The 25,343-nt window shown below is 37.8% G+C and overlaps 2 protein-coding genes across 7 annotated transcripts in view; one reads left to right on the forward strand and one right to left on the reverse strand.

Moving 5' to 3' along the window:
• LOC139966108 (DNA annealing helicase and endonuclease ZRANB3-like) overlaps positions 1–7,882 on the forward strand; it is a 48,615-nt gene extending 40,733 nt beyond the window's left edge. For all 3 annotated transcript variants that reach the window (XM_071968807.1, XM_071968806.1, XM_071968808.1), the window contains exons 19-20: positions 2,141–2,246; positions 5,939–7,882. In XM_071968807.1, the coding sequence (XP_071824908.1) occupies positions 2,141–2,246; positions 5,939–6,133 (301 nt within the window). In that variant the 3' untranslated portion in view covers positions 6,134–7,882. The remainder of the gene's footprint in view (positions 1–2,140; positions 2,247–5,938) is intronic.
• On the reverse strand, positions 7,415–23,986 carry LOC139966109 (kelch-like protein 18). Of its 4 annotated transcripts, none has more exons than XR_011792470.1 (11): positions 23,710–23,986; positions 20,392–20,522; positions 17,906–18,046; positions 16,629–16,827; positions 15,695–15,855; positions 14,872–15,008; positions 14,044–14,266; positions 13,227–13,331; positions 12,564–12,675; positions 8,468–12,178; positions 7,415–8,366 (listed from the first exon to the last, which is right to left on the reverse strand). XR_011792470.1 is itself a non-coding variant. In XM_071968809.1 (10 exons), exons 1-10 carry the CDS (start codon positions 23,863–23,865, stop codon positions 11,798–11,800), a joined length of 1,746 nt encoding a protein of 581 aa, XP_071824910.1. In that variant the 5' UTR covers positions 23,866–23,986; the 3' UTR covers positions 7,415–11,797. The 4 variants fall into 4 exon arrangements, 1 of the variants encoding a protein (XP_071824910.1); XR_011792469.1 differs by having other exon boundaries at positions 7,415–8,408; XR_011792468.1 differs by having other exon boundaries at positions 7,415–8,408; positions 8,456–12,178.
• Positions 23,987–25,343: the final 1,357 nt, after the last annotated feature.

Genomic DNA, 25,343 nt, shown 5'->3' on the forward strand with positions numbered 1-25,343 from the left:
GGTGTCTGTCAAATCTGTAACCTAGATGCCCACACCATCTACAAGAATATTAGGTAAGGGATTACTAGAGGCAGAGCATGGTGTTTGTCAGATATGTAATCTAGATGCCCACACCATCTACAAGAATATTAGGTTAGGGATTACTAGAGGCAGAGCATGGTGTTTGTCAGATCTGTAACCTAGATGCCCACACCATCTACAAAAATATTAGGTAAGGGATTACTAGAGGCAGAGCATGGTGTTTGTCAGATCTGTAACCTAGATGCCCACACCATCTACAAAAATATTAGGTAAGGGATTACTAGAGGCAGAGCATGGTGTTTGTCAAATCTGTAATCTAGATGCCCATACCATCTACAAGAATATAGGTAAGGGATAAATAGAGGCAGAACATGGTGTTTGTCAAATCTGTAATCTAGATGCCACACCATCTACAAAAATATTAGGTAAGGGATTACTAGAGGCAGAGCATGGTGTTTGTCAGATCTGTAATCTAGATGCCACACCATCTACAAGAATATTAGGTAAGGGATTACTAGAGGCAGAGCATGGTGTTTGCCAGATATGTAATCTAGATGCCCACACCATCTACAAGAATATTAGGTAAGGGATTACTAGAGGCACAGCATGGTGTTTGTCTGATCTGTAATCTAGATGCCCACACCATCTACAAGAATATAAGGTAAGGGATTACTAGAGGCAGAGCATGGTGTTTGTCAAATCTGTAATCTAGATGCCCACACCATCTACAAGAATATTAGGTTAGGGATTACTAGAGGCAGAGCATGGTGTTTGTCAGATCTGTAACCTAGATGCCCACACCATCTACAAGAATTTTAGGTAAGGGATTACTAGAGGCAGAGCATGGTGTTTGTCAGATCTGTAATCTAGATGCCCACACCATCTACAAGAATATAATGTAAGGGATTACTAGGGGCAGAGCATGGTGTTTGTCAAATCTGTAATCTAGATGCCCACACCATCTACAAGAATATTAGGTTAGGGATTACTAGAGGCAGAGCATGGTGTTATTCAAATCTGTAATCTAGATGCCCACACCATCTACAAGAATATAAGGTAAGGGATTTCTAGGGGCAGAACATGGTGTTTGTCAAATCTGTAATCTAGATGCCCACACCATCTACAAGAATATTAGGTAAGGGATAACTAGAGGCAGAGCATGGTGTTTGTCAAATCTGTAATCTAGATGCCCACACCATCTACAAAAATATTAGGTAAGGGATTACTAGAGGCAGAGCATCTTGTTTGTCTGATCTGTAATCTAGATGCCCACACCATCTACAAGAATATTAGGTAAAGGGATTACTAGAGGCAGAACATGGTGTTTGTCAGATCTGTAATCTAGATGCCCACACCATCTACAAGAATATTAGGTAAGGGATTACTAGAGGCAGAGCATGGTGTTTGTCTGATCTGTAATCTAGATGCCCACACCATCTACAAGAATATTAGGTTAGGGATTACTAGAGGCAGAGCATGGTGTTTGTCTGATCTGTAATCTAGATGCCCACACCATCTACAAGAATATTAGGTAAGGGATTACTAGAGGCAGAGCATGGTGTTTGTCTGATCTGTAATCTAGATGCCCACACCATCTACAAGAATATTAGGTAAAGGGATTACTAGAGGCAGAACATGGTGTTTGTCAGATCTGTAATCTAGATGCCCACACCATCTACAAGAATATTAGGTAAGGGATTACTAGAGGCAGAGCATGGTGTTTGTCTGATCTGTAATCTAGATGCCCACACCATCTACAAGAATATTAAGTAAGAGGTTTGGCTTTTCTTCTTTTATCCCTGTAGTTTGGATAATAGTAGAGAAACAATAAGAAGAGAAGTCCTCAAAATAGTTATCAGTGTAAACTTTGACCTAGATAGTCTAGTTATGTGAATGTGTGTATACATTTTTTTTAGATTGAGTGTTCACACTCTAAAACATGCTGGTGAGACTCAAAGCCTTGCACCGCCAACTGTCTTCATGATATGGAGTAAATATTAGAAATAAATTCATTTTAGGAGAAAATGTCCTGGAGCAATTCATCATTTTCTAAGAATTTTAAATATAGAGTGAATTCTGATATTTAACCACTCTTCTTTCCTTGTTACTTTCTTAACAGGGACCTTCCAAAGAGTAAACGTAAAGACATCCTCTCAGAGACAGCATATTCTGACCTCTCGGCTAAGCTATTGAATGAGATGATAAAGAGCCCTGTGGAGGGGCAGGTTAGTATAAATCTCATCTGTATACTGCTAACAGATACGATTCCATCTCAAAGGCAAATGATTACTACGAACATAGCAGTAGAAAATATCCCATTAGTTCAAATAAAATTCTGATTTTCCATGCAGTTAATACAAACGCACTCTTACCAATACCTTAAGGCCTAATCTTATCTGTGAGTATTGTAAGACAGTCTGGAATGACATCAGTGACGTAGCCAGGAATTTGAAAGGGGGGGAGCACTTTTTGCGATTGATATGGATTTTCAAAGTTGTAGGCAAGACTATCTGAGCGGAGCGCCACCATCGGTTGGCGCGGAGCGTACAAGAAAATTTTTGGTTTTACAAAGCCCCCAGATGGCAGGAAACAGCCCTTCCCGAATGTTCATTCTGGTTCCCTGGCCTCTTGCTAACTTGAGAAACCTCATTCAATATCACTTTTAAACCCAAAAAACAAACGAGTTAAAATAGTACGTAATTCAATAATACATAATGTATTAAAATTAGCAAGGTACACAAGGGCGGCGGAAGCACTTTTAATCTGGGGGGGGGGGGCACCGACGTCAAAGGGCACTTTGCAGAAATTCGATTGGACTGATGCAGCCTGATATTTGAACCCTTTATAAATCTTATTGTATTATCTTATTTGCGTATACACATCACTCCATCAATGCCCCCCCCCGTCTTAGTAGTCTTACTTTTCAACTTCTGATACTTGTAGATACAAAGATAGGCCAGAAATGTCTTTGATACAACCATAGCCAGTAATGGAACGCCGATCGCGACAACAACAGGCAACAAAGTGCTGCAGCTCTATACATATAAAGTCTGTTAATCAACGATAGGCTTATTTGACTGTGGAATGTTCTCAACTGAAATTTTATCTGTGTAAACGGGTTCTTAAGTAGATGTTTAAACAATGACAAGATCGTATCCTAGTCTTTTTCGGCGGGTAGAGTATTGAATGAAACGGCACGCGATATGAATGACAGCCTAGATGACAGAAGAATAGGTCACCTAATTTAGCCATAATCTTGCTACGTTCATTTCAATAGTTTTTCCTGTCTAGACTCTTAAACTCGTCCAGCAAGCTTATGGATTTGAATTATGGGTGTTTTAATAAAAAAGATAACTTGGCCAAAAAAAGTGTAGGCCCGGGCCTACAGTGCTACATACTGGCTACGCCCCTGATAGTTCTAAATTAGGATTAGATCTCTTACTGAAATATCGCTGACCTAATAAGGTGATCAAGAGTACAAGTTTTATGTAGAAAAAGGGCACATTTTTAACCTGAGGAAAAGTGGGGGGGGCACTTGCCCCTGTGCCCCCCGGTTCCGCCGCCCTTGAAGGTACATGTACAGAGTAGTCTTACTTTTCAACTTCTGATACTTGTAGATACAAAGATAGTCCAGAAATGTCTTTGATACAACTGTATAGCTAGTAAATGTTTAAGTTAGCCTAATAAGAGAAGGCGAGAGCTATCCGACGATTGCCATCTGATGCAAATTTCTCAAGTGTTTTCTCAACTGAAATATTATCTGCGTAAACGGGTTCTTAACTACATGTTAAAAAACTGACAAGATCGGATCCTATAGTCTTTTTCGGCGGGTAGAGTGTTGAATGAAACTATCGTGCTACATACTGGTTATGCCCTGATCATATGATATCACTATCAGCAGATTTTGTTCCCTGTTTAAATTCTTTTACATGTTCTTTTACATAATATATCAGAAAGACAAACATACTGCTCTTTTACAAGTTTTCCAGTGGGATGATTCTTGTTTATTGTCCAATGTCTGGACTTTAATACATTTGACGAACTTAACTGATGGACAATATAAACTTTCATATTTTGTAATACAGCCAGATATGCAGTGGCCTAAAAACAAATATCGTTATCGCAGTGTATTAGCAGTGTAATAATTATTTAAAGGAAGTGCGTATCACGTACGATTGCTACAGTAGCTTAGCTTCATAACATGCTGTTCGTGCAACAACTTAGGACGAATCATTGAACGAACGTTGTCGACGTTGTTGTGCATACAGTTCGTGACATTCCATAGAGTGCGGTTAGGTAGGCAATATGTATTTTATTACGCAGTGGCCAACTGTAGGCTTGTAATTGGCTATAAGCTAAATTTAGCTAATTGCATCTGCCAAACTAAGTAAGTAGTTGAATCAGTAGGCGTGAATGTTACTACGATTACAATCGAGTTAACGGAGCTGACGAGTATTCAATATCAAAAGAGCACTGACAAAATACCATGCTAAAAAAACGACAGTTTAAAAAAAAAAAATCGACACTGAAAGGGGGGGAGCGGTCGCTCCCCCTGCTCCCCCCCCTGGCTACGTCCCTGAATGACATCATGATGCGGTATTTACCCTCACCCTTTTGCAAAAAATGAAGCAAATGCAAATTTCATACAGAGCGAACCGTGTCTGTATCAAGCATTATTGCATGTTTTGACCTCTCATCGCTTAATATGCATGATATCTAAGTTTCAGGGAGCATGCATGTATATATCCCTTTGAGGAATCTTTAACGGACACTTCTGGGCAAACTCATCTATACTTTCCCTAATTCACACGTAATCATACTAGCACATTTAGCAATGCAATGTTGCCCACCATCGGTTTGGCAGCTCTACACAAGTCTGGTCATCAACCAATCAGGAAGTTTCTTTGAGTTATAGGAAATCAAGTCTTCTTAAACTGAGGGTATGCTTTGAGTATCAGTAAAATTGTATCCAAGTCTCCTAAATGGTATCTGCTGGACACATACCTGTGATTCTTCCCAAAATTATATAAGAAAGGTAAAGTTGAAGGTTTACAGTGTTGTTCAAGGCCAAGGCCCTCTCACAAGACTTTACAACTTAATCCCTGGACATTGGTAACATACCCACCACACCAAAGTGTGCACAATTCAATCAATCTCTCCTGGGGCACCACTGTGCACCACATCCACGTGTCCCGGGGGACTTCCCATAGAGTGCAGCCACAAACCGAAGCACACAACTATGTTTACAAGTTACCTCGCATGTCCCCATTTATACACCAGGGTGAAGAGAGGCAATGGAGATAAAGTGCCTTGTCACTAGGACACAATGTAATGATCTGGCCAAGACTCGAACCTGCAATCCTTAGATCACAAGTCCACTGCCTTAACCGCTTCACCACAACGCCTCAAGAAGAGATCTTATGAAACATATTTTTACAACTAGCACATAGATTGAGATATAGATCACACGCAGTAGGACTTAGAGCTGAATCCACGGCTCTGTTAGTACTGATATGACAGAGACCTGCAAAAAGTCGCAAAATATTGTTTATTTTAGGAATAATACAGTGTAGGTATAGGCATAGGTGGGTAGGTAGGTACAATTGTGTTAAGTATCTATAGTTTTATCTGTTTGTACGTGGAATTATAAATGTGTACTTGTGCTACACAAGGTTTTCTATTTTTCAACAAGTTTTTAAACTAACTACGATCTAGTGTTGCATGTGTTATTTCTCATCCTTGTGCAGTCAGTAAATCTTTGAATTCATCAGACCAGTGTGAATGTCAGCACTAGGTCATACAACTGTCAGATGGAGGCAGTGATTGCACTTGACAAGACACCCAATACAAAAAGTATTTTGATCTTCAAATATGACTTTCTATGAGTTCTCTGAATTTTGTATTCAATATCTTATAGTTCTGGCATGCCGACCACATCATCCCAGTGTACAAGGGAGGAGGGCTCTGCTCACTGGAGAACTTCCGAACCCTCTGTGTCCTCTGCCATGCCAAAGTCACAGCTGAGCAAAGTCATGAGAGGAAGGAAACCAGAGCAGATGAAGCCAATCGTAAGGCCGGACTCAGGGATATCAGAAAGTTCTTAACAAGATAACAGAAAGTGTAAAATCAGTCAAGAGATCATCCTTAAGTATCAGGAGTGATGTGCCGTCCTGTAAAATGGATACAGTACAATAGGTATCATGCTTATCACAGGTACATGAAACACAGCAGTAGGAGTGAACAGGGAGATGGCTTAATTTATACTCTAGAATTTTAAGCCTACTCGAACTAGCACAGTAGTCATTATCATAAGGTCCCGAGTCAATATAAGGTCGATCATAAGGTCCCAGAGTCAATAATAAGGTCCCCAAGTTCGAGTCACTCCAAGATTAATGTATGTCGTCCAGTTACAGAGTTGTTGACAATTGACAATTCATAATCATGGACTTTAAAATAATCTAAGAGACTGGCTTTGATCAGCTTGCGGCTTTGATAAGCCAATGAAGGCTTCTTCGTGAGTTCCTGCTTGCAGGAGGATCTAAAAATACGATACAATTTGAAATTATTTTTTTTTCTCCGAAATGCTCTTTAACATGTAACTTAATGGTGAGGGGAGGGGGGGGGGGGCAAAGCAGAAGATGGGTGAAGTCAAAGGGGTTTCTTTTCATTATGTATTTTCAAATATATGTGATATCTTTTGTTTCGTATTACCATACATGATAAAAGATACATTTCAATGCACCATGAAGTCAGGGGTGGGGAGGCAGTTCAAACCCAGAGGACAATTAAGGCCCTAGACACCCCTCCCCCCCCCCATCCCCAACCCTATTTGAAATCTTCATTTTCTTCCGTTTATTATGGAAATGAGAATACATTCTTCTTTTATTCCACATTCCCCCAGGCCCCTTATTGAACTCAGGCCCATGTGACTATTCCCTCTGACCCCAACTACCCCCATCCTCCCCCTTTTTTCAGACTGACAGGAAGTATAGGTGTGCTGTAATATGAGCTTGGAATTTGATCTTGAGGCTTAGGAAGTATGTCATTGAAGGACACTGGGACATTAATGTTACTTTCACACATACTTCATAACTCTTTTGACAGAGTTTTGGTCAACCTCGTTGCTATCAAAGGAATTAATGCCAATTTCTTGCTTTCTTCACCAGTTTGCATTAAGCATGTGGACTGCAGTTTATGAAACAACATATTTTCTCTAAAAGTGATATCATTTGTGACAACTTGCAAATAAGGAGGTATTTTTGTACAGGATGCACATGCTATCATGAATAGTAGAATCTTTTATACCCTGATAGATTGCCACTATATATGGTTTAGTTAAGGGGAGGGTCAAAGTTTGACACAAGAGATATGAATAAAGTAGTTTTCATGTACATGATTTGTTTTCTCTTTTGTTTTTTATTTTGACAATATTACAAAAACAAACATAACGTCATACCTAACAGAACCCACCGTGCATTGCATCAACCCACGATATTACATTTAATAAATTTATGATGCACTTAAAGAAAATAAAAATTATATAATGTACAGCACCTTTAAATCCTTTAAAGGTGATTTCAAATGCCTTCTAACAGATTCAAACATTATTTTGGAAAACGAAGCAAAAACTGTCCTACTCTTCATTATGTTCCAAAATTGCCATGTAACATTCAAACATTATTACTACTTTAATAACATATTTTTGGGATTTTTCGCTTTCACATTTTCATTCCCGGGACTTTTGTCATTACACACACGTAACTGTGTTTAACAGAAGTAGTGTTATGTAATACTTGATCATTATAAATTACAGATCAAGGAATTTTGTTCCATGTGAGTGCCAGACCCCTCTCCCCCCCCCCCCCCAAAGATCAGCTTTATGTTAAATATCAATGACTGAGTAGAACGAATTAACATTGGCCAAGAAATACTGTTAGAGATACTGCAGGTGGGTTTCTTATCATGTTGGCAAGTATGCTGGTGTTAGCAGCTAATATGGCATTCGGACAACATAAAATAGAACAGACTATACACACTGCCAGTGCACTTAAAATTCTACATGTGACAATGATAAACTAATAAAATGTATATTTTAGACAGATGTGTAACTTAAGTCTCATAACAATACGACGATATATAATGGTACATTTAATAACCCACTTAAGCCTCCTCCTGCTCCTTCCTTGCAAATTCCTTGTTGGTCCAGCAAAATACAATTAAATGTGAGTCGCATCACATCCTTGGCATGCCAACCAATTTACTCAACAACTTTTGACTCAATATATGCTAGTTTCAACAACTACTGCAAACCTATCAATGTACCCATCATGTACCTATCAATGTAACTCATGCACCCATCAATGTCAGTCATGTACCCATCAATGTAACTCATGCACCCATCAATGTCAGTCATGTACTGTACCCATCAAAGAACCCATCAATGTACCTCATGCACCCATCAATGTACCCATCAATGTTAGTCATGTACCCATCAATGTACCCATCAATGTAACTCATGCACCCATCAATGTACCCATCAATGTAAGTCATGTACCCATCAATGTACCCATCAATGTAACTCATGCACCCATCAATGTAACCATCAATGTAAGTCATGTACTGTACCCATCAATGTACCCATCAATGTAACTCATGCACCCATCAATGTTAGTCATGTACCCATCAATGTACCCATCAATGTAACTCATGCACCCATCAATGTACCCATCAATGTCAGTTATGTACCCATCAATGAACCCACCAATGTAACTCATGCACCCATCAAAGTGAGTCATGTACAATGACTAGCATGTAAGATTACACTGGTTTTGTGTATACATGCTTTGAAACTATGTTCCTAATTCTCCTCATTTAGAAAGCCTTACTTCTGTTTCACCATTCTCTAAGTTTTTTCATGTCTCCAAATATGCGATAAACACGATAATATTACCTACCCCACCCCCAAGAGAAAACAACAAACAACATCAGGTTCAAGACAATAAGGAGTGGTAAGCATTTCAGATAAAGGGACTCGTTATTACCAACAGATTATTTTGATGGAAACATTTCATACAATCACTCTGTTTTCAAATCAAGGTTTTCCTGAAGTGTTTCATAATTCTTATCCTTTTCAAGAGCAGTTAGCTTTGCTTAAGACAATCCCTGAGAAAAGTAGAAGAAAGCAAAATGTCAAGAATATTCAAACTCAAAAACAGGCATGATTGATAAACCTAACAAAGACCCTAATTGAACATTCATAGGTACTTCAGTTTAGATTTGCGTCATAGGTACTTCAGTTTAGATTTGCGTCATGCAAATAAGATTAAATGGACAGGGTTCGATTCCCAAATATTTACTTGTATCAGCTGGCTTTGTTCATTTCTAAAACTCCAGTTGAGTCCTAAGCACTTTTTAAGATATGACCTTGTTTCTCAAGTGAGTAAACAGGTTAGTACACTCAGAGTAACAGGTTAGTACACTCAGAGTAACAGGTTAGTACACTCAGAGTAAACAGATTAGTACACTTTTACAGATATTGAAAGAAATATGTATGATGTATCTCTTTCCACTGGAAATGCTAGTATCAGTTGCTGATTAGCCTAACCACGTCATAAAGTATGTACTTTATGACAATATCATGGGCCTGCAATCCTATGTGCAAGTTAGGCTAGTATCTGTTTCTGATTAGCCTAACCCCTTTATGACAATATCATGGAGCTGCAATCCTATATACAAGTTAGGCTAGTATCAGTTTCTGATTTGCCTAACCACTTTATGACAATGGCATGGGCCTGCAATCCTAAATGCAAATTAGGCTAGGCCTATCAACATTTGTTTGAGCTGTTGTGAGTCTAGAATGACAGGTGATGTTTGCTTTGAAAAGGACATGTTTCTGTTGTAACCTATTTTCCTATTGTGGTTTGTATTCTACTGAACTGTAATTTATATTTTTGGTGTAGCTAATACCACTGTTGTAGTGTATACTTGTGGTGTAATATATGCTCCCATTGTATAATATAAATCACTGAGGTGGTATACATGGCTGTAATATAATATGGTATATGTTACTGTGGAAATATATACTCTCATTGTAGTTTGTAACACAGTAGTAGGTATTACTACATACTAGGCTACTGTTTAAATATATGTCACAGCTGTGGTATATATCACTGTTGTAATATATACTCAGGACTGTTGAAGTTTATACTATTATTTTCATATATACTTCTGCTGTAGAATATATATTACTGTTGTGGTATATAATTCTGTTGTAGTATATTGTTTTAATAAATACTTCTGTTGTAGAATATATATTGTAAAATATATATTACTGTTATGTTATATATTTAAGTTGTAATATATACTCATGTTGAAGTTTACACTATTATTTTAATATATACTTCTGTTGCAGAATATAAATTTTTGTTGTGATATATACCCCCATTGTTGAAGATATCACAATTATTAGCTGTTGTTGCAGTATATATTAATGTTGCAGATATATATATAGACATGTGTTTGTGTATGTGTAAGGTGGTTTACGGGGACTGTCATGTGACAGCACACCTCCGCTATGGGGACTGAACATTGTGGGGACATATATCAGGTTCCCATAATGTTTTGCTAGTGTATGTGTGTGTGTATATGTGTCACTGTTGTAGTATACTTTACTTCTATAATACATACCACGATTATGGTGTATATTACCACTACAATATATACCAGTTATGGCGTATATTATCACTACAATATATACCACAGTTATGGTGTATATTATCACTAAAATATATACCACAGTTATGGTGTATATTATCACCACAATATATACCACAGTTATGGTGTATATTACCACTATAATATATACCACAGTTATGGTGTATATTATCACTGCAATATATTTTACCAGTGCTGATTACAGTGCAACCAACCCTCCAATAATCAGCAAACTATCAGTTGCATAGACCAATATTTGCACATTCCAAAATGACACACTGCAAAAATTAATTTGCTGGAATATTAAAATGTTGTGCTACATAATACCATTATATATCAATAGACATATCATACTAGGTAGCCTATCCTCTACCGATTTCCTGATTGTTGCTATAAAGTTATTTCTGTACTTACACTCAATCTATTAATACAAAGTGACAAAGGACAATTGTCTTACAAAACCATCGACCATTAAGAAAAACTTCTGAAAACGTTACCCAAAATCTCAAAAATTTTCCTTCCAAGAGGAGAAAGCTCTTAAAATTGGTTTTCCAGTACTGTTTGAAAGAAAAAAAGACTTAACATCCAATATTCTTCGTCAAATTCCTGAGGTTAAAAACAGTTCAAACTCTTAAAACTGGGAGATCTTCATATCCAGTCTTTTCACAGACAGTACATATCCATGTTATTAGCAGGTTAATGATATGCACTTGATATATTTATTGACCAGGACTTGGAAAATGTAAGGCTCTTGGAAGCGAATGATCTCTCTTTGCCTGTCATGGTTTCTATGACTGTCTGTGTGAGGGTTCATTGTGTCGGAGAACACCACCATAACTTGGTTGCTGATGCATTGTTTATGACATATATTCTGAAATCTTGCCCTGAAACAATTTATTTTTAGCGCATCTTCCATTTTTCCTAATTCTGTGATCAAAATCAAACTTCTTGCGCAGTCACCTGATGAACATTGACTCCAAAAACAATGACTATGGTTTTGCAGTTGTGAGTAAGACAAGATATGATCTGTTTTTAACCTCAAGAAACGACCGATTCATTGTCATCAAACATGGGGTATGACTCCCACCCCAACACCACCTTCATGGTGCTTCATGGGTGCTACAAAGCTCCACCTGTCTAGCTTTGGGTCATACATCTCTACCGTGTTTAGATTGGAGAGGCCGTCGTAACCTCCGACTGCATAGAGTTTCCCTCCGTTCACGACCAGAGCGACTCTACTCCTACGACAACTCATGGGAGCGGTGAAGGACCACTTGTTGGTGTAGGGGTCAAAAACCTCCATGGTGTTCAGGAATTTAGAACCGTTATAACCGCCACACACGTACAGTTTACTGTTGTATGCTGTGACCCCGAGACGGCAACGCTTGGTCAGCATAGACGGAACGGCAGTCCACCTTCCAGTGAACTGGTTAAAGCACTCCACCTAGAGGAAGAGAGGAACGATAATTGTACAAGGTTTCTATGGTAACAACGATTACAATGCACGTCCTTTGAATCCTAGTGCGGTCATATATTATTTTGATAAACTAAAGAATGCATTTACAAGGAACTGTCGGGAAAAAAAGATATTGGCTTTGCATCTGGGGTATAAATGATGGTTCCTTTTTCAAATTCAATGTTTTTTTCCTCAATTTTTCCTATAATGTTAACTGAAGCAATTCCTTGCTTTAACATTCTATAAAGCCAAATACACATCAGTTTATACCTTACCTCTAGACAGTCATTTACCAAAGATTCAGCTTTCTAGAATGATGGCCTATAAACATAAGCCAAAATGCATGATGGATTTTGTAGGCTAGAAAACTTACCAAGTTGAAAATTTGGAGTCCATCGTGACCTCCGACTACAAATATTTCATTATCTAGAAGAGCCACACCAGCTGCACTTCTTGACTTTGTCATGTCAGACACCACATACCATCTGAAAAATAATAAACAATCCTTATAAACAATCATAATAAACAATAATAAAAAACAATCATAAAATAACCACAGAAAGACCAGAAATGATCCATAAACATTTTAAAATATTTATCTTCTTATATATTTATCTATTTCAAAATATGTATCTATTTTTTTTCCCCCTTTGATGGTCCTTAGGCCATACCAGTCCAGCAATTCAGTGTACCCTGTCCTTCACCTGGCATAATGACCTCTTGCCAGATGTATTCATGTCCAGCATTTGCTCATATGATCCAATCTATGTATTTGTTTGCATCAACATCATGTGGTTGACTCTGTACAGTGTACACATGCTATAATAAGGCCTTTTTTTCCCTTTCGTTGTGAAGTTTGCAGGTTTCTCACAGAATCGCTTCTTACACATATCTTGAATTGTCCTAGCTACAGCCAGTGTCTAGTTATTACATGGGCTTTCAATAATAACCATGGTGTGGTGTTTTCTTTGTTGCATGGTTACTTGTTCTATGATAATCCAGAGCTTCAGTGACATTGGAATTATTTGAGACTTACCTGTTTGTTTCTGGGTCATAACATTCTACGGAGCTAAGAGAAGAATCGCCATCGTAACCACCGCAGGCATAAACCCTACTCCCCAGTGCTGTGACTCCTAAGGCACTGTCAATGGAACAAGAAAAAACAAAATATTTACAATCAAGAAAATCAAGATTTTGTCCTTCCTGAATTATGACTTGGCATTGTTCGACAGATTACAGCCATGAAAGTGGTTTTCAAGTTTTTTGCTAGTATTGTACTCAGTATTGCAGTATTCTACAAAACCCTGGCAGAACACATAACCAGCATTACTTAGAGAGTGAAATCAACCTTATGGTCATTGGTCACTACATGGCTTGTTGGTAATGGTCATTCTTGCCTGGCCACTTCCATTTTCTTCCTAAACATATCATAAAGTGTTTAAAGTTCTGGAATTTTGAGGTATTAAGTCTAAACTTGCTCTACTAAATGAAAGATACGAGCAACTACAAATCTGTTTTCCATTTTTCCAACAATTGAGTTACAAAAGACATCATTGAGTTACCAATGCATAGATCCCCTGACTACGTACAAGTATAAATTTAACATATAAATAAAAGAAGGAAATTCTTCCTTTTTACTGCATACCTTACAAGACGTCTAGAGACTGCCAAACTCAATAACAGTTTGTTCTAGTAATGATACATATCATATCATAACCACATCATGGTACATGGATTAACCATATCATAATTAATGGATTAACCATATCATAGTAAATGGATTAACCACATCATAATCAACGGATTAACCATATAATCATAGTTGACATTGAGGATTTAAGACGTGAGCTCACCTTCGTTTATGATTCATGGCTTTAACGTCCCACCATTCGTTGGCTATCGGGTCGAATACTTCCACGGTGTTTAAACGTGAAATGCCGTCGTAGCCACCAACAGCGTATAGTTTTCCATTTAGTACTGTGACACCCACTCTACTTCTGGGCGTGGTCATAGATTTCATTTCTTTCCAAGTATTTGTTGCTGGGTCGTACAACTCAACGGACATGAGGGACTGGCCTGTACAGAGAGGGAGAGGAATACAAGTCAGGGTGTGTCTTTTGTAAGAAAAATGGGATTATCCATGGAGATATGCAACATACAAATCCCCCTTCAACCACCAGCAACCCCTCCCCCCACCCCTCCTCCCTCAGGGCTCTAGAATACGACCAATAGATATGGACAGTAAATATTATTGAAACTCTCTGTGCATCAGATATAACTGCAGCAATATCTTACTCAAGGTTACATGTTAAAAGACTTGCCTTCCCAAACCTGAGTAGTGATGTATTGTTCCTTTGTCAGAATTTATATCTGTAACCCTTCTTCGGTTAATATTTGAAATCATTTCCATTCTGAGAGCTAAATTCTTTTCAAAGGGTGGTTTCTCTTCTGCCCAGTACATTCACAGTTAAACAAGTTTCATAATAAAAGATACATTGGTTTCTGTTATTAACTTGTAGTTTCATCAAGTACCATCATGGCGTACTGCTTCTTCAACTGTTCAGCACTCTTTCTCAACCTGTTTATCGGTATCATATTGATTGTGTATTGTGACCAGACCTCAAGAAAGTAAACACACCTAAGATCAATAATCTTTAGAATCTTTCAATTCAGCCACATACCTGATCTGGTCAGACCTCCTACTGCATAGATGAAACCATTATCTTCTCTACAGAGTCTCCGTTTGCTACGATTATTCGGTAACTGATTCCGTCTTTCCGGTAGAAGGTGAAAGTCCCGAGCTTCGTCTACTAAATCCCTGAAAAATCAAACAAAAGTTAAGTTGGCACCATCATTCTTTCAAATTGCCTGTCTCGAAGTTATACAATAAAATATAATGATCCCGAAATCAAAATTTCTTTTATGGAAAGTACAAATGGAAAGTGAAAATTTGAAAAGGCTAATTAAAATCTAATGAAAGTCATCCAGGGTAGCGCTCCTGTTTTGTTTAGGATGACAGAACATTTCTTGGTTGAGTGATTAGCTAAACAGTTAGGTCTGCGCTGAATAGCTGACATTATAATCAGCTTAAGCCTTCGAGAAGCATTCCACAGATATCTGTATAATTTTAAACTGAATATCTTGAAAACTGGATTAGTGATAAAAACAGTATTAGTACTTAATTTGTCCTCTTATTTTACTATACCAAGACTTATGTGGACTAAGGAGTGTTAGCTCAGTGGTTAACGCCGGTGCCTTTCAATCATAAGGTCCCCGATTCGAGTCACTCCCAGATTAATGAATGTCGTCCATTTACAGAGTTGTTGACAATTAACAATTTATAATCATGGACGTTAAATATGAATCTAAGAGACTGACTTTGGTCAGCCTGCGGCTTTGATAAGCCAATGAGGCTTCTTCACAAGTTCCTGCTTGCAGGAGGATCTAAAATACATACATACATACATTAAGTTCTGTCTAAGAATTAAATTTCTGAATTCCTACCGGCACTTATGACACTGTAGGACGAGTTCATTGCTACCGACTTTGTCTCTCAGTATCTGTGGTCTGATTAGAGGTAAACGGACCCAGGACAGCAGCTCTGGTAGGAACAATCGTCTCTCCTCTATGTCGTACTTCAGCCATCTGATTAAAGCTTCAAAAACCTACAAGACATTGACAAACAAAAATATAGTGTTCTCAAGTTTTCAAGGGTTTTTGATCAGAGAATGATGATATGGCAGTTTAAAACGTCTAATGGCAAAACACTTGAAAACAAAGTCTCTTGAATGAGTTGTATAAATGTCAGAGAATAATTTAAAGATATTTAGCAAGTCCATTACAAAAACAGACATAGATTACCTTGGCCTAGGTCTACAACATTGCCAAAACAGTTTCACCTAGGAATGGTCTTACTTTTTGTTGGTCTGTTGTTTTCTTCCCTTTTCCTTTGTTTGTTGTTAGTTTTTATATAAGTAAATGAACAACAGAAACCGAAACTGGAAAATTATATACAATCAAAAATGAGTCAAGAAATTTCTGAGGCTAGAACGGGATTCGGAACCTATGACCTCAGTGACCTTTAATCCTAAGGTCACTGGTTCAAATCCTATTCTAGCCCAAAAAATTCTTGGCTCTTTTCAACTCTTTCCTTCTTTTTTGGGGGAAGAAATATCTCAACAAAATTCTAATAACAGAAACTCCCCCAATAACAACCAAGAATCACCTATTGGTATAAGAGTTTCTGCAGAATCTCATCAGGAGCTATTCACAATCTTTTAGTGGATATGATATTGTTGCATTTCATATTTATAGTGGAATCACAGACACAAAAATCCTTCATAGAAGATCCCACTGTTCCATTGTCTACACATTACATTGTTTCATGCTATCTTGTAGCCCTACTGTCTAGACCAAGAGACGATAATAAAATACACACCAGTTCCTCGCCAGGTACACTTATATCATCCCGTTTGAGTATATCTCTTATTTCTGAGTGGGTTAAGGCCATAAATTCTTCTGTATAGGAGATATCTGTAAATTGCCTTTGGAGGAATTTGGCCGAGGCATCGCATAGGCTGGAGCACATCAAGGTCTGAGCAAACTTGTAGATTCCTAAACAGTTATTTGGATCAAGTCTGTGGATGGAAGGAAAGAAAATCAACTAATTTGGTGCAAATGAGGGCAAAAAAAGGGGTGAAAAGTGCAGTCATCATAGCTCCATCAAGAGAATGTCAAAACCAACATGTAAGTTAACGTGTTGTATTCAATGATTTAATGTTCAGTAACATTCACAAACTCTGTTTGCTGTCAATGTCAAATCTCTAGGTCAAATGAGTATCTTACAAAGCGAAATATTACTTATATATATGTTAGGAAAAGATGCCAAACTATGTATACATAATAAACAATATGTACAGTTAAGATTAGCACAGAGTGGAGTACTTAAAAACATTGAGAATATGTTAGATTTACTGTAACTGATGCATTATTTAGTGGGATAATCTCACCTTCAATTATTACTGTACATGTATGCACAAACTACTAACAGCTGTTCCATTAGGATTAGGGTTAATTTTTCTTGAAGCTCTTTAAATGTTAACTATTTGAATAAATAATACATCGCAATTATGAAGTGTGGTCGGTTGTCAATCACTCCAACACTCAAGTGAGACTCATGAACAGCTGGTATGCATCTACTGTATCTTTAATTATGAATGTTTCAAACTCCACCTTTCAAGCAAAAACTCCAATTTTGTGTTTATGCAGTTTCTAAACAATTCAATGATTCTAAGTGAGAATTAAAGCACCTTTACCTAAAGCGTACATAATACAGTGAGAGTTATTTCAGAGACACACACAGGATAAAAATTGTTAACAATAAACAATGCTTTATTGTTTCAGTAAAATTTGCAGCACTGAGAAAACATTTAGCACATGCAGTACTAAAATTAAGAAACATTTGCAGCACTGAGAAAACTTCTAACACATACAGAACTAAAGTTATTAAGAAACATTTGTAGCACTGAGTAAACCTTAAACACATACAGTACTACATTAAGTAACATTTGTTGCATTGAGTATACATTAAACACATACAGTACTAAATTAAGTAACATTTGTATCACTGAGTAAACATTAAACACATATATACAGTACTAAATTAAGAAACATTTTGTAGCAGTGAGAAGTTGAGAACAAAAGAATGTTTATTACCGAGCGGTGAGGAATTCACAACAGGCATCCTTAACGGCTGCTAATTGTAAAAAGTTTGAGCACACTAATAGTGACTGGACGTTATCTGTGGTGACATCAAGCTCTCCACTGTAGGCAAAGTTAACCATAGCTTCTAAAGCACTGTAATTAATGGAAAGAAAATCATACCAGACATTATATTATTATTAAAACTCATTTTTAATAGCCATATATGGTCTCAGATATTTCAAAGATCAACTGTCATGTTTTTTACAATTTGCATTATCAAATGTCAGTTCAACTTCTGTAAGTTTTATTTAAATCATAAGCAAATGAAAATATCTAGTGTTCAAACACATCAATGTCTACAACACATCTTTGCATAATTTACAATCTAGAAGGCTATGTGGGTATGCAATATGATCAACCAATACCACTATTTTAAAGAAAAAAACAGTTCAAACAGATCAAATGCATCATGTGCTTTTGTCTATGATGGTAACTGATGCAATAAGTTGCTATGAAAAGCCATTGGTATACCAATCTAAATACTGATAGGTTTTACCTGGTATGTTGGTATGAAAAATTTCCCAACCTGCATCATGGCCTAAATACCATACCTGTACTCTATATATGCCAAGTATCTATCTGCATTTTAGTACTGTACATGTATGTTCATCTTTACCATGTACTCCATACAGCTTATTGTTTAAAACAATGACACTAGGGCTGTAGGGCATATCGCATACAGTAAGATACTTCACTGTTCTAAACTGAAAACAACACACCACTGTACTTTTAACAAAGTTCAAGCAGTGAGTAGTGATCATTGTACCGCAGCAGTCAATGTCAGTAATTTTCAATTGACCATAAACACAATAATGAATCAGTGTACGTATTGTAATGCATACCATAAATATGTAGCATTACATACATGTATAGCACACAGTATATGCCATAGCTGTGTAGCATAGCATAGCTGTGTTGCATAACGTACATGGCATACAGTAGTATGAACCCACAGCTGTGTAGCATAGCATACAGTAGGTATGAACCATAGCTGTGTAGCATAGCATACATAGCATACAGTAGTATGAACCATAGCTGTGTAGCATAGCATAGCTGTGTTGCAAATAACATACATGGCATACAGTAGTATGAACCCACAGCTGTGTAGCATAGCATACAGTAGGTATGAACCATAGCTGTGTAGCATAGCATACATAGCATACAGTAGTATGAACCATAGCTGTGTAGCATAGCATAGCTGTGTTGCAAATAACATACATGGCATACAGTAGTATGAACCCACAGCTGTGTAGCATAGCATACAGTAGGTATGAACCATAGCTGTGAAGCATAGCACACAGTACAGTAGGTATGAACCATAGCTGTGTAGCAGAGCATAGCTGTGTTGCATAGCATACAGTAGGTATGAACCATAGCTGTGAAGCATAGCACACAGCAGCTATGAACCATAGCTATATAGCAGAGCATACATAGCATACAGTAGCTATGAACCATAGCTGTGTAGCAGAGCATACAGGTACAGTATGAACCATAGCTGTGTAGCATAGCATACATGGCATACACACAGTAGCATACAACCTAGCTATGAAGCATAGCATGCGTAGTACAGAAGAACAACTTGCAGTACACAATCGACATGTGCAGATAAATAGCAGATTTTTATATCCCAATCCAGAAGCTAAGTATGGCCTGTACTGTACTTTATCATGAGTGAACTTTAGAATAGATATGAATGTACGTATATCAATATTGCTGTATGCAAAACCGTAGCTCACTGACTTACATTCTGCACTGTACATCTGTGTCCAAGTGATATGAATGTCAATTGCTGGCTTAAAAGTTAAAACAGTAATTTATTAGTAGTAAAGAGGGGAAGGGGTATGCAAACTTTGAAGTTAGTATCCAATACTTTGTTGAAGTAGGGAAACGAGTGTGAAAATTTCAGCAATTTACAAATTAAATTTCATGAACACTTGAAGTAGCCAGGCATTGCAGAATAAAAACCGAAAGTAACAATGAAATGGAATATCGCATGCTAATCTTTGTAACGTTTTCAAGGAAGTAATGTAATATACAGTACTGCAAATATCTGAATTATATTGCCTAAAGTTGTTTAGTTTCACTTTTAAACCTTTCAATACTGTAAGCCATTGCCAATAAATATACAAAAGTAGTTTTCCCAAGAGATCCACAGGTGTTTGAAAGTTACAAGATCCGAGCTTTGTAAACTACCAAAGTTAAAGGTGATCTTTTCTTGCCCAGAGTGTCCAATGAGTTGGTTATGAGCTTCCAACCAATCAATGTCCCTAAATTCAGCTCACATATTAACATGGAAGATGAACAGTCAGTCTGATTAGCTTTGTGAAATTTCAGGCCTAGCCAAATGGGTGCGGCAATTGACGGTATTTTAATCCCTTTGTACAGCAGTGCTGTAGTTTGTCTTTTATAGTCTTTTATCTTCACTGATCATAACTTACCTTGGTTCAATACCATTCATAGTAATTTCTCCTTGTTTACTTTCCTTCATGTCTTTAGTGAACATGACTTTAAAGTAAGGTATACAAGCAGCAAGGACAATTTTATGAGCAGATAACTTCTGATCTCCAACCTTTAACAAAGACACAAAGAGACAACAAAGGATAAGTAAAACATCTACGAGTCATCTCAGAATAACAATACAATTATGCATTCCCAAATAAAAACACAAGCAAATCAATACTCACCATGCAGTACTTTAATAGCCTAAATTATCACATTTCAATACACGTCGTACGTTACAATCAAATTATTTTGCTATAAACTTATTCCTCAGCAAAGAAATGTTCAAATTAAAATTCTTGCCAAAAAACAATAACATAGACCTTATATGGGACATTTTTTGGTTGATTTACGGTGTAATAAAATGGAAAATATGTAAAGGTTTGTCATAAAATGTTTTATGAATGTGTCCATACAATAGAGTTTTGCACTTTAAACACTAACATCTAACTTACACCTAGACTAGAATAGATTTGCAACCCCATGAAGCCTAGAGGGCATCAGTAACGGTTTCATATGCTACCAAGTCAAAATAGTCACTCTTGTTTCACCTCCAACAAGCATGTAACTACCAATCACAAATGTTATAAATTATGCAATTTGCTCAATGAGAAATGTACTCATGTTTTTAATGTAAAGCTCCTGTAAATTCACAATAGTATGAGCATTAATGTTCTTCTTAATGAAAGTTTATCCAGTAGTATAGCCCCAACATTTCTGAACGCTAAGTGGTCCAAAATGTTGTTACTGAAATTTTGTTTGTACGGGCATGGGCGGCGATCATGGGGGGGACAGGGGGACATTTCCCCCCCAATATTCTAGGTGGGGGATATAGTATCTAATATCCCCCCAATATTTGGTGGCAAAGTTTTTTTTTAGCATATTTTTTTATGATTTCGCTAGTAATTTCAAAATAGAAAATGCTTAGATGCAACTTACAAGGTCTGGGAAGTGCCATTTCCGGCGATCTGGGAGGCATTTTTGGCCAAAATTTTCTTTTGCGCTTCGCGCCAACTTATGGTGGCGCTACGCTTAGTTTGCCTACAAGCTTCACCCATCCCTTGGCAAATCCCTAGCAAGGCGCCTGTCTAACTGTGTCACAAATTGTTACTTTATATGACCGAAAGTAGTTATTACTTTTTTTTCTGAAATGAATAGCTAGACGGACCGCATCCGTAAGGAAATTTGGCTTTTTAAGTGGGGGGTATACGGTACTAGTATCTAATAGTAACTAATATCCCCCCCCCCCATATTTGGTGGCATAATTTTTTTTTGTGGCTATAAATAGACAATAATGCGTGAGATTATTTATCCAAATCATATTTGGCGGTGGCTAAAACTTCATCCAAAACATGCTGCATGAGGTAAATGACTCTTCGTGGTCGTTTCTGTGACCTGTGACCGTATAGCATGTTGTCACTCATGATTATTATCATAATGTCTGAACATCTCTTGTGTATGAGTGTAAGTACGTACAATCATATGATCCACATCGATATGGGTTTACTGGGTTCCATTTGGCCTGTTTCCTACAAGATTTCTAACCGCAGGCATGTAGCCAAGGGGGAGGGGCAAAGGGTGGAGACCGCCCCCCCTCAAGCATATATTTTGGGTATTTTTTTATGATATCGAAATTTTATAGTAGCCGTTGTAAGCGGTTTTAATATTTGTACACCAATAAATTACACGTGTCTGAATTTTCGAAAATTCCTTGACCAACATTCTTCACCATACTTCCCTCTACTCATGCAATTTTGACCAGTCTGTTAGGGGTTGAAGGGGGTTTTTCTATATTGGTTGTCCATAGATGAAAGTTTGTGCAACATTATGGGGTTTTTTTTAAGTGAATTTATTATTCAAATTCTGAACAAATAATGGGCTTAAAACCTTGAAAAGTGGGGCTGACGGGTATTGTGGGGCGTTACATAGAATTACCTACAAAAGCAATGATCCACAGGAGATGCGATGAGGTCGAACATGATGTTATAAATGGAAAAAAACTATTGGGAAAAACTTGGTTCTCAGGCAAAAGTGTACATCTGGTTGGTCATTTTCAAGCCCGAGAAGTGCCATTTCCAGTGATCTGGGGGGCTATCAAAACCAGAAATTTTCTTGTACGCTGCGCGCCAACCAATGGTGGCGCTCCGCTTTGATAGTAATTCGCCTGCACCCAAGCAAATGTCCCCCCCAATATTTGAAACAAATCGCCGCCCCTGTGTACGGGTAAGGTAAAGTATGGCTGCCATGAGTTGTACTTGGGCTAGACCTAGTTAGTGTATGGTAACTTTGCCAGCTAATTTTGCATACTGTGTTAAAATTATGTTACAATGTTTACATGTACAGTCAGTATTGCGAAGTTCGCCATACTGCGAAAATCGGCCACCCTTAAGAAACACACGATTTCACCATGACAACCTATAGCAACAGCCAATTTCACGAAAAATTACGAAGCTACAGTTATTTTCTCTCCAAAATGACCCGTGTGCAAGAAATTACTTACATATTTGTCAATAAAATGACGAAAGATCTATGAAGTCTGTTATAATTACTGAAAAAGCAACAGCGCCACCAATTTTTACCAGCGCCACACTGTAGGTTGCGTGGCCGAAATTCGCAATACTCTAGCAAGAAATACCAGTTCCACAATCACGAAGAATTTTCTTGGAAAACAACGTGAAAACAGTTTGCAGGAAAGAAAGTTTGGCCGTGTATCGTACTAAAACACAATTCTCCCACCATATGATGTATATTTTCTGGTGATTTATACCAGAAGATTTAGTTTTGGGGTGTTTTAAGTCTTAAGTGGGCGAACTTCGAAGTCACCATCCTACTATGTAGCTGAATTGTGATAGACACTGAGTCTGTAAACTTAGTTGCTGTGTTCATAAGTCAAATTGTAACCACAGCGGAATTGTGCGGTAAACTTCAAGGTATGCAGGAACTTTGGGAAGTCTTTCCTTGAAGCAGTTTGACTCCAGACTTGTCAGAATATAGGCTAGGCCTAGTCCTTTCCATTTCTAAATAATACTAATGCTGTGCAAACCATCCATGAAATGACATTAGCTGAAGGATAGAAGTATACCACTGAGCAAAATCAGGGAGATTGTCATCACATATACCAGTTTATCGCCAAAGACTAACGTTAAGCTAAGTCTAACTTGCTAGTCTTTGCTTTTCCTAACGTAATGTATATAGGCTTAGACCTACGCTAGCCTAACTATGATAAAATCACTGTAGGCCTAGGAACTTAACGTTACCTTGAGAGTAACATCACACAATTTTCCCATTCGCCTGATCTCTTGCATAGAAGCAAACCCTGCGGCAAACACATTTTCTTGCACAAATGTTACATGTTCTGGAGGAGGATCGTCCATGCACGTTCGCCTCGTTGGTGAGGAAAACTGGGACTTCATTTCCCTGTTATTGGTGTTTCAAGCAGCTACCTTTGTGATAATCCAACTTTCTCCGTTAAGAAACATACACTATATAGCAATTATGCTTTAACACTAGGCCTCCTAAGTAACGATAAAATGAATGTAAGTGTCAATTCTATTGATATGTACGCCAACAGTTACCGGCTCCGTGTTTACAGTAATGACGTCATGAACTATAGTGACGTAAGGTGTGACACATTTGTAGCGGATCCCTGGAAATTATGTACCGATTCGATTCGAGTTACACTTTCGTAAAACATATCACACACATATTGCAAACCAGCTTTTGTGATGAGGAAATGGTTGCAAAGAACATGCAAAGGTATGACATAATTTGGTAATGTCAGTTTCCATGTCAAGAAGAGAGTAGTGTAAAATATACCACTGGCGGATCCAAGGGGGGGCCAAGGGGGGCCATGCCCCCCCCCAAGGTGAGCCAAAAAGTGTTTCCGAACATCCGCTAAATCATATGATTGGAAATTAAAAAAATCGAGAGGAATAGCAGTGGTAGACTAGTCTAAACCTTTTCGTTTTCTGGTTTAAAATTAAATGCAGAGCTCCCAACTGACCCGCAATTCGCGGGAATTAGACCCGCATTCTAACACCCAAACCCGCTGACCCGCACAAGCGTCCGAAAAAACCGCATTGTAATTGTCAAGTATACATAAAAAAAATTGAATCAAATTTTGACTTAGGGCCTAGCAACCATCATTTCTTTAGCATTTAGCATAATAGAGTATAAAACCTCCTTTACAGCATCATTTGAACCTCAAATTAGCCTATATTTCTTTTCATTGGGGCGAGCAGCGAACATTTTCATGCCACGGGAAAGAATGAATTATCACCTACTATTCAATTTAGTGATGTTACACACAAAAAATGCATATTTCTCAGAAAATTTTGGGTGACAAAAGCCTTTCTAAGTGCCACCATTTTACATGTAGGCATCACCAGGATTCCAAAAAAAAAATCAAAAGGGGAGGGGTACACCCCCTCCCCTTACACCCCTCCCCCAGGACGGCGATTCGTGGCATGGACCAGCATTTGCCTTCTCAAGAGTTGGGAGCTATGTAAATGTATGAGCATGAGGATTTACAGTTTAACACCATTTTGTAGTTACAGGCTGGTTGTAAGAAATTTATAACCTATGAGAAATAAAATTTCTTGAGAAAGATGATCCCAACTTTGTTTCATAAATATTTTAGAAAATTACACCTGGGAAACACTTTTTTTAGAAGTAAATTAACATCACCATTGTACACTTTTGTCGCAACAAATTGCATCTGAGGGCTTTCAGCAATAGAAAATTTTCCAAAGGGGAGGGGGTACCCCCTCCCCTTAGACCCCTCCCCCATATCACTCTAATGCCACTTTGGCCCCTCCCAAACAAAGGCCCTGGATCCGCCAGTGAAATATACGCGCTTTTGTTTATGCGACGGGTGTTTTCGCACCCTTAC

This window comes from Apostichopus japonicus, chromosome 4 (assembly GCF_037975245.1).
Source record: "Apostichopus japonicus isolate 1M-3 chromosome 4, ASM3797524v1, whole genome shotgun sequence".
Taxonomy (NCBI): domain Eukaryota; kingdom Metazoa; phylum Echinodermata; class Holothuroidea; order Aspidochirotida; family Stichopodidae; genus Apostichopus; species Apostichopus japonicus.

What these genes read in the sequence shown, in the direction of transcription:
- LOC139966109 (XM_071968809.1), bottom strand. Translation starts at nt 23,865, where the DNA reads ATGAAGTCCCAGTTTTCCTCACCAACGAGGCGAACGTGCATGGACGAT. An exon ending in TGTGTGATGTTACTCTCAAG is followed by an intron (nt 20,523 to 23,709) that starts GTAACGTTAAGT and finishes TCTTTGTTAAAG; the next exon opens with GTTGGAGATCAGAAGTTATC. An exon ending in CTACAGTGTCATAAGTGCCG is followed by an intron (nt 15,009 to 15,694) that starts GTAGGAATTCAG and finishes TTGATTTTTCAG; the next exon opens with GGATTTAGTAGACGAAGCTC.